Source organism: Ipomoea triloba, chromosome 12 (assembly GCF_003576645.1).
Source record: "Ipomoea triloba cultivar NCNSP0323 chromosome 12, ASM357664v1".
Taxonomy (NCBI): domain Eukaryota; kingdom Viridiplantae; phylum Streptophyta; class Magnoliopsida; order Solanales; family Convolvulaceae; genus Ipomoea; species Ipomoea triloba.
The window spans coordinates 11,039,353-11,049,995 of NC_044927.1; the positions used below are offsets into that span (position 1 = coordinate 11,039,353).

Consider the following 10,643-nt stretch of genomic DNA (forward strand, 5'->3'; position numbering starts at 1 on the left):
TAAAGGAGGAAAAATGAAAAATGAAATTCATTTTGCAAACTAAACAGCTAAATATCCAGTTCAGTAAATTGTGTTTGTACGAAGAAGCATCACAACAAATTGCACACACAACCAAGAATAAAACCTCATTCTTGATGAGCTTGAATCTGTATATTGAAGCCAAAAGAACCTTAAATATAGAACCATGGAAAATATTAAGCTCTGTCGTTAACAAGGGAGGTGGATATTTCCAGAGACATTAAATCAAGCACTGAATGAATCTCACCTAAATGTGGATGCGAAACATCTCCTGAAACAAATTCATTAACTTCCCCATCAACCTCAATTGCACTGATTCCTGGTGTTTTCTTGAGACCTTTATCACCTATCATTGTTCTGATCCTACGAGCATCACTGGATTGATGTGTAGCGAGATATATGTTGGATAACTGAACATAAGCACAACCTTTTTCAGCTTCATTCCCGTCCTCTAACAACAAAAGCTCCCTCACAGCAAGTTCGGCAAGGGTAACATTATTATGAACCCGACAACCACTCAACAGTGCCCCCCACACAGAGGCAAGCGGTTTCATAGGCATCATCCTAATAAATTTAATGGCCTCGTCTAGTTTACCTGCCTTGCAAAGTAAGTCCACCACGCAGCTGAAGTGTTCGTGTTGAGGAACGACACTGTATAGGGGTTCCATCCTATCCAACAAAAGTCGGCCTTCTTTTTGAAGCCCCGAATGTGTACAAGCTACTAAGACTCCGAGAAGGACAATGCTATCGGGCTTAAGTCCATCTTCCACTTGCATTCTGTCCAGACATTCAATTGCTTTCTTGGCAAAGCCATGTATCCCAAACCCTCGAATCATTGCTGCCCATGAATGCTTAGTCCTTTTAGGCATGGCCTCAAACACTTCCACAGCTGTGTGAATACACCCACACTTAGCATACATATCAACAAGGGCAGTCCCAACGAATGCGTCGGACTCTAGCCAGTTTTTCTGCTTCTTGATGTACTCGTGGATCCATTTCCCTTGATCAAGAGCCCCTATATTAGCACAAGCTGCAAGTCCCGAAGTCACACAAAACTCATCAGGCTCAACTCCATGCACAAACATCCCTTGTAATACACTCAGCGCCTTAGAGGCCAAACCATTTCTAATGTATCCACTAATAAGAACATTAGCTTGAAAAACATCTATGCTAGCAATTTCGTCAAACACTTGCTGAGCATCATCTAAAACCTTACATCCTGCATAAAACCTTATCAACGCGGTCTGCACGTGAGGATCAGAGAAAGACAGAGAATTTTTTACTACCAAACTGTGTATTTGCTTACCCTCAGGCACTAGAAAGCCATTTGAACAAGCAATGAGAACAAACGGAAAGGTATAGTTATCAGGCGAGAGAGGCTCATTATTGCGTACCAATAGGTTGAAGTAGTGCAAGGTCAAATGGGGTTGCAAGCTATCAGAGTAGGCCCTGATGAGTGTGTTGTAGATAAACAAATTGGGCATTTGGGTTTGGGTGAAGAGCTGAGAGGCATAGGAAAGGTCACGAAAATTAGACAGGGCACAAAAGTCCAGGAGTTTGCTAACGGCATAGGTGTTGCGGTGGAGACCACATGTGATGAAAATGGCGTGAACAACTTTGAATTGGTGCATGTTCCCGCACCGCTGTGCAAGTGACATGCACCAGTTCCATACCCTGAAGCTCTGGCTCATCACCTCGTGGCGGAGTTTGATCAAGCGAGTCATATGCATGCTTATCTAGTGTCCACATCTATATATACACATAAAAACAAAATAGTTTGTCAAAAATAGAAAGTGCTATTTTCCTGACAAAAAATAAAGCAATCATAAGCAGATTCAAGCCATGCTTCAGCTTTCATCAAGATGAAGTCACACATACCCTTCCTTCAATGGATGCTTGAGTTCCAATGCTGACCAAAGCACATTAAGTTGCCTGTGCAGAATTGATGCTTAGAGTAAGATTCTCATTCCTTTCCTCAGGCTTGAGTTTTTTCTTCATATTTATTGGTTCTTCATCAATTGTTCCAAGTATAGTAAGCGTTTTAAATTCCCTGCATCAAGTAAAGGGAAAAAAGTAGTGATATTAAATTACAAATTTTGATTAAACAAAGGGAGTAACAAAAAATTAAGAATACACTGAGGATCACAAAATAAGAACTCCATCATTGGCAACCTCAAATAGATTATATGTACTTTATTAGTTCAACTTGAGTAAAAAAAAGAATTTCTTATTTTCAAATTTCAATATATATTATAATGTTTGAGTTTTGATTATACATTTATAGTTTGCATTAAAAAACCATGATATCTTTTGTTTAAAATTAAAATTAAAATTTAAAAAAATAATAATAATAATAATAAAATTCTAGCACTAATACTTATTTGATTGCAGCAAGACAATACTTGAATGTTCATTGCAAAATCTCTCTCTCTCTCTCTCTATATATATATATAAATACACACATACATACATACACACACATGTAGATGTATAGAGTGCAAACTAATTGCTTATGTTGATAATTGATATCTATTCAATATTATGGGCAATAGGTATAAATGCTTCTTGGGCTGCCAATAAATAATTACAAAAACAGCTAAATTTTGCCTTCAACTCCCAAGGTTCTGTTATTGGAAGAGGCAGCTGTTTAAAAAATTTGTTGGGCAGAGCAGAAAATTAATATTTTTGGGTTGCCAAGCTATACTTTCCACAACTTTAATTAGAAATTTCAGAAACAGTCCATTTTCTAGAAACCTGCTAAAGCACTATAAATTACATGAGAAGATTTGTGACTGCTAACTTTGACTTCAATGGCTTCCTCAAGCAAATCCATCATCACAGGTGGGTTCTATGGCTCATGATATAGGATTGGTTCCTGACGGTCAAAGGTCGTAGGATATCTAGTTCTAAATACACATCAGTTTCAATTTCTTTTAACTACAAAAGTGGCCTTCCTTTACTTTGTCTATAATTCTAAATGTGTTGGATTGGTTCCTAGCATGTCAAAGGTAGTCTATTCAAGGTTTTAAAAGGCGAATGCGTGCCTTGAGGCATTTTGTAATTTGAGGCGAGGCGTAAGCCTCGAGGCATATTGAGACGTAAGCCTCAACTTTTACACAGAATATATTAATAAGCTGTAACCAGTATTCATAAGTCTAAAGCAAAGAAGCACATAACAATCCAATATTAAAGTTTCAAGAAAACACACCACATAACACCAAACATAATATAAGTCTAAAGTAAACAAACACATAACAATTCAATATTAAAGTCATAAACAATCAAACATATCATAAATCACAATGAAACTTCATCTGAAAAATCATTGTAGTCTATAGGCTCATCATCCTTATTTCCACTTCCACCATCATAATCAATATCTTCCCATTCATCTTCATCAATTAGCATCAACTTTTCATTCCCCTTACTTGACCCTTTTGCACTAGCACTAGCCTTCTTGCTTGAGGATGAAATTGGTTGAGTTTGAGTTGCTTGTGATGGCTCTCCCTCAAAAACATCAACATTAAAGTCATCTACACATAGATGGGGAGCATCTTCATCATTTTCACCCACAAGCCCTTCATCATCCGACGGCAACTCATCAATCAACAAGCTATCTTCATCATTTCTTAAGGATTTCAACTTCAAGCGTCTATCCTTCAACTTCTTGTTGTATAGAATATAAACCAAAGCATTCATCCTTGTAGTGGTCAAACGATTTCTTCTTTTGGTGTGCACTTGATTGAATGAACTCCAATTGCGCTCACATCCTGATGAAGAACAAGTGAGGCCTAGCACTTTAACAGCAAACTTTTGAAGCTCGGGAGTCTCATCTCCATATTGAGTCCACCATTTAACTAAAAAAATAATAATATTAACTATTAAGTATTTGAATTGACTATAATTAATTAACATTCATATTTAACTATTTAAGTAAGGATTTAAACTTTAACTTACCAGGAGTTCTTTTGTAGACAGTGTTCTTAGCTTGAGCTAACCCAAAAAATCCTTCTCGACTGTGGAAAGCACTACATTGTAGGTCAGCTTTCTCCATGTCATCTCGATTGGGTATGAGCTTGTCTAGACAATGGAATAAGCCAAGCTTGATCTCTGGATGTGTAGAAAAATCAGGAGAATAATGGCAGCGGGGATTTAGATAGTAGGCAGCTGCATGCAAATGTCGGTGCATCTGAAAATTCCATTTTTCATCAATGATCTCCCATATCTCCTTGTAATCTTTTTCTTCTCCACCCAAGTTTTTTGCTATCTTTTCTTTGGCTTCATCCATAGCATTATAAAGAAAACCCATAGCAGGCTCTTTGCCTCCATCTACTAGCCTCAACACTTTAACCAATGGTCTTGTGGTCTTGATAGCATAAATCAAACTAGGCCAAAAGTTGTTATCCTTCAAAATTATTTTTCTAACTTCCTTCCCATCAGCTTTGCTTGCATAATTACTCTTTGTCCACTTTTCAGAAGTGACCATAGCTTCCAATGATTGCCTCAACTGATAAATGCTTTGCAACGTCAAATATGCAGTGGCAAATCTAGTGGCAGCCGGCCTAATAAGCTCTCTATTCGTGAATTGTCTCATCAAGCTCAAGACCCAAGAGTGATTATAAATGTAATTGCTCACTTTCTTTGCCTTGATCAAAGCATTTTTGTGTTGTGGCAATTCTCCAATCTTCTCTAGCATTAGATCAAGACAATGTGCAGCACATGGAGTCCAATATAAATGCTTTCTTTTCTCCATAAGCATTAACCCCGCTGCTCGATAGTTGCTTGTATTATCAGTTATCACTTGAACCACAAGTTCTTCTCCAACTTCCTCAACAACTTCATCAAGCAACCGAAACAACAATTTAGCATCCTTAACATGTTCAGAAGCATCAACACATTTTAGAAAAACTGTGCCACTAGAATTATTAACAAGGAAATTAATTAGACTCCTATGTCTAACATCTTGCCAACCATCAGACATGATTGAAACTCCAGTTAATGACCAATGTACTCTTAATGTCATTAACTAATTCTTCGGTTGTCTTTAATTCTTCCTTCAAAATCCACGTCTTAAGATCATACATGCTAGGAGGCTTAAATCCCCGACCATATGCACCAACTGACCGAAGCATGTTAACAAACGAAGGACTCCTTGCCACATTGAAAGGTATTGCATTTTCATAGAAAAACCTCCCAATATCTAAACAAACTTGTTGGTGTAGTTCTTTTGCATTTTGAGGTTTAAGCCTTGACAACCCTCCTTTGATAACTTTTTGACAAATATTACATGTGACACATTTGTAAGGCTTCCTTTCTCCACCTTCATGAATTAATTCAACACAATGATTCCAAGCCGGATCTCTTCTTGCACCCATATTCACTCCAAGATTTCCTACACCACTCCTTGCACTACTCTTCTTTGAACGATTTACCATTGTTATAAACAATCAACCTACAAATAATTAATACTAATTTAATATTCAAACAATTAAAAAAATGAATATTGAAAAAAATCAATTAATCAAAGTGTGGCAGTGTTGGCAGTGTAGCACAATGCCACAATATATATTATACACACACACAATTAAACAGATGAATATCATCTGTAGACTGTAATAGGCTAACAACAACATCATCATCATCATAATAATAATAATAAGGGTTAGTCATTGCCTACGTCAGTGACATTGTCACTTGGCAGTGTGGTGGCACACTGCCACACTATATATATACACACACAATAAACACTATATATCTATATAGTTAATCTGTACAAGGCTACAAGCTAACAACATACACACACACACACACAAAAGAAAAAAAAAAACAATAAGTAAAAAACAACAACTGAACAACGCATTACGTGGAAGGCTTGAAGTCGCCAGAGAGTCCAGGTCGTCGGAGGTTGCAGGTCGCCGGAGGGTGGAGGTTGCCGGTGGGTGGAGGTCGCCGAAGTCGGACTTGCTGATTTCGTTGGTTTTGCAGAGACGCAGAGACGCACAGAAGATTGAGAAGAGTGAAGGCTAGTTTGGCTTATTCTTTTTAATTTTTTTTAGACTACTATTTTGAATCAAATTAGGGTTGAGTATTGAGTATATTTTCTATTGGGATTGGGTCATTTTTATTAGGCTTTAAAAAAATTTTGGACTATGAAAAGGGTTTGGGCTATAGCCTGATCGCCTCAAAATTGCGCCTCAAACACGCCCTGAGGCGTACGCCTTAGGGCCAAGTTCGTGCACCTCGGCCTAAGGCGATCCTCAAAGCAAACTTAGTTTTTACCAAAACAAACAGGTTACTTTTGCACAAATTTGACAAGCAGAAAAGAGCATTAAGATGATGGAATCAATAATAAAAGCAATGACCCTAGTTTGTCATTCTCTCAACCTAAAGCTTCTGTTTATGTTCTAGGCAAATGCTATAATTTAATTATAAAACTGTATCTGACAATATGATTTATCTAAATTACATTTTGACAAAGTCGAGACAGAGAAAGCAGAGTTTTGTATAACTTTATTGCATTTAGAACTTTGTCTATAATTCTAAATACACCTTATGATTCTGGAAGAACTGTGCAACAGGTAAATACTGTGTTCCTCTATTTCTTTCTAAGCATTTCTATGGATGCACTCATTGATTAACTTTATTTAAATAGGAGTTGCTAGATGAAATTCTTGGAGAGTAACAAACATGAAGAAGCTGGATAGATTAATTCGTTCGCAGTTGGCCCCCTATCTCATGAGAGCCACCTCAATACTCAACTTCCTCCTCGCACCACTCAGTTGTTGTACCTTTCTACATAATCCGCTCAATTCAGATTGTCATCCATCATCCAAACTTAAAATAAAGCCGATCTATAGCGTTAAATTCCACTAAATACAGCACTAAAAGCTAGGAGCTTGCAAGCCTAAACAGTGCTTTCCACGTAGTACTGTCAATGCAAGCTAGCACGGCCCACCGCGGAGGCCTAATGTCTTGCGTGCTTTTGCAGGCCGGCCTGCAAGGCCCTCAGAGTAGGGTTCAGGTGAGCCTAACCTGCCCCAAGCGGGTTGGCAGGCCCTGCACTCCTGCAGGCCAGCCCTCGGTCTTTTTGTTTTTTTTTTTACAACTAAATAAACTAATAAGTACTCACTAGACAGTAGACAATTTATTTAACAGTACGCAATTTGCCGTAGAAATCAACATTCAACAACATAATCAACACCAAAATTACACAAACCTCACAAAAATCTTTACTGCAAATTTCAAACAATTAAGAATTAACAATAAAAAGATTAAAACTGTAATTCATAATAAAATAATTATAATTCAAAGTTCAAACAATTAAGAATTAACAATAAAAAAAATCAAAACTGTAATTCATAATTAAATAAATGGAAGGGACGAAGGGTTATGCGGCTTACTTGAGGATAAGAGGATGTCGGACTGTCGGAGAGGCGGAGAGGAGTCAGCGACGTCGCGCCGAGCTGAAGTCGCGACGGAGTGAACGGACGGAGTTGCGGTGCTGCTGCTTGCTGGAGTATGGACGCTGGTCCGCTGGTCGATGCAAGTCTTCGTCTCTTTGACGCTGGTCGACTTCAAAAGTTCAAATCAGAGGAGAATCAGGAGATGATGGCTGCGGGCTGCGGGCTGCGGGCTGCGTGAATTAAAGTTTAGGGTTAAGACAAAAGACTTTGGGGCTTGGGGCTTGGCAATTGTTATGCTATGGATCCATCTTTCGGGTCCAAGTTTACGATCATAATTCCATGTTCATAATCTCATTACTCATAACTGTTTACAATTTCATAATTTTACAATTTTATAGCTTTACATTCACAATTTCATAGTCCTATAGTGACACCCGGTGTCCCGGAAAACACTCTCACATGAATGATGGGAGTGGGTTCGAGTCTCAATGGAGTCAACTGTTGACTGCGTAGTACTCAAAAAAAAAAGTATCAAAACTATATATTCAACAGTATAACACAATTTTTGAATATTGAGTAATGTAATTTTGTATTGATGGGTAAATACGCATAAAAGACTGATCCGTATAGCTGGTTTGTCAAGAAGTCACCCGATCGGTCCGTCATAGCCATCAACCCGACCAAAATAAATCACTTGTGATCAACCATAACGCTCATGCCGACAGGCCTGGTGACAAAATGCTCTTGGATTACCCTTGGAATCGCCCCGACAGAAAGCCACCCGACCAGTCTACCGTAGGATGACCAGTCGGTCAAAAGAGTAACGCAACTTGCAAGCCGAAAAACCTAACTTATACAACAAGTAAGGCAATCCAACTTGCGCCTGCAGGGCGGTGATTGACAACTTGCGTAGGGCTGGGCAACACGGTTCTGGTTACCCGAATCGAACCGAACCAAACCGAAAAACCGATCGGTTTATGTTTTAGAAGAACCGAATGGTTCGGTTAAAAACCGAACCGAACTGAAAAAGAACGATTTTTTAATTAAATATAAATATATATTATATATAATTAATAATATATATATATATATATATATATATATATATATATATATATATATATATATATATATATATATATTATTTCTAAACTAGAATGAATTTGGAATTCAATTCCAAATTCATTTCCAATTTACTAAACTGGATTCCAGTTACTGGAATGAAATTTCAGTTTTTATTTTTTATTTTTAAATTTGTTTGAATTGTTAATTTGTTATGTTCGTATTTAATATTTGGATATTAGACTTTGGATTTGGATGATGTGATGTTTTATGCATAGTTATTACAACACCCCGTTACGTAGCGGTGCCCCCAGACCGCCTTGTCGCCTAGAAAATGTTAAAATTCGGGGGTCGTAAACCGAACCGAACTAAATCCGAACCGAAACCGAACCGCTTCAAACTGAACTGAAACCGAACCGTACTCTAATGTTAAACCGAATGGTTAACTTTTTTTAAAATCGAAACTGAAACCGAAACCAAAAAAAAACCGAAATGCCCACCCCTAAACTTGCGGCTCTACAACCTCGACCAGTCAACGTACGTATAGCCTGCAGAGTGACCGCCTGACCAAGCCAACAAGAAGACACCACGTCAAGCCACTTGCAACTGGTGCATTAAATGCGTAGACTGACTTGATTAGTATACATAGGAGGGTCTCCCACTCACTTCTCAGATCCATCTGATTATAACAACTACTCACTAATTGTAATCTCCACCTTGCAACATCAATCTACATCGCGGTCTACACCCTGTGTAACTGTTCAATTACAACCTGCGCTTCGTAATAGCAACATGCTCACCCCGCAATTACAACCTGCACTATTCTAGCAACCTGCTTGTAACCACTTGCCACTTGGAATACCACTCAGCCTCGGACTGCCCGGTCGCCCTACGGTAAACCGACTGGCTGACCTACGAGCGCTCTCCCACTTGTTCACAAACATATATATTCATAGTGTAACCGTAACCCCCGGTTCCATTTACGCTATCATTGGCGCCATCTGTGGGGACCCGAGCGAGACACTATGTCTGTCCCGTTATTTTTTCACCTTGCTTGTTCAAGATGGCAACCAACAAGAGGAGTCGGAGCCAAGGCTACGTGCAGAGGGAAGGCTCAACCCGTCAGGTTGGACATCACCCCGACAATATGGCCAAGATGCTCCTCGATGATGATCTACGTTAACAGTTTGACCGGTCGAGAGGCTTGATGAATGAACTCACCTCCAACCACGCAAGGCAAGACACACAACCTACCTAACTAGTCGGTCAGAATCCTGACCAGCTGGCTGTACACACAAATTTCCACCCTGCCATTCCGATGCCAATAAATGGTGCAGCCAACCCGAATCTTCATATGTCAATGGCGTACGCTATGCTACACCCGACGAGTCAGATGGTGCCCCCAACACCTAGAGCGCTTGGGGGAAACCCCATTCAAGGTACACCACCGCAGGGATTTGCTCAGTTGTACCAACCGTGGCCTGGGACTCCTTGGTACTATGTCGTGGCACCAACCCCCTGGTGATGGTAACCCCACAAATTCTTGTTGTAGAACAGTAACAACCGGTAACCCAACCTTCCCAAAGACTCTGGCGAACAAGTAGTAAAGCAGTAGGTTTATTTTATTTTGAAATTATTTCATTTATATTTCGAAAAACACTTAATATTTTCCAATTTTATTTTGGATAAATTATATATATATATATATATATATATATATATATATATATATATGTGTGTGTGTGTGTGTGTGTGTGTGTGTGTGTGTGTGTGTATACATATATGAAACCAAATATATATGTACATACTTGACGAATGGCAAAGCATAGATATATGAATGCACTCAACAGAATAATAATATTCAAATTACATTCATAATCAAATCAATCAACTAGGTAGAGATTATATGCCAAAGACCATGTGGTCTAGTGGCACCCGGTTTACACTCCCACATGGAAGGTAGTGGGTTCGAACCTCAGTGGAGACGACTGACTCTTTGTACTTCATTAGGTTGAAAAAGTAGTTATGCTTTGTGCTTCATTAGGTTGAAAATTGTAACAGAGTCAGTGGAGACTGTTGACTCTTTGTGCCATCATTAGATTGAAAAAGTAGTTATGAATAGATACTACATTGTAACAGAGTCAGTGGAAGAAAATGTGA

General features: G+C 38.7%; 1 protein-coding gene across 2 annotated transcripts; it reads right to left on the minus strand.

Annotated features, from left to right (window-relative positions):
• On the minus strand, window positions 1–7,709 carry LOC115999046 (putative pentatricopeptide repeat-containing protein At3g28640). Of its 2 annotated transcripts, none has more exons than XM_031238781.1 (3): window positions 7,419–7,690; window positions 1,897–2,068; window positions 1–1,767 (listed from the first exon to the last, which is right to left on the minus strand). In XM_031238781.1, the coding sequence occupies exon 3, from the start codon at window positions 1,746–1,748 to the stop codon at window positions 195–197; it is 1,554 nt and encodes a 517-aa protein (XP_031094641.1). In that variant the 5' UTR covers window positions 1,749–1,767; window positions 1,897–2,068; window positions 7,419–7,690; the 3' UTR covers window positions 1–194. The 2 variants fall into 2 exon arrangements, with proteins under 2 accessions (XP_031094641.1, XP_031094640.1); XM_031238780.1 differs by lacking the exons at window positions 1–1,767; window positions 1,897–2,068 and adding exons at window positions 3,175–3,875; window positions 3,976–5,470 and having other exon boundaries at window positions 7,419–7,709.
• Window positions 7,710–10,643: the final 2,934 nt, after the last annotated feature.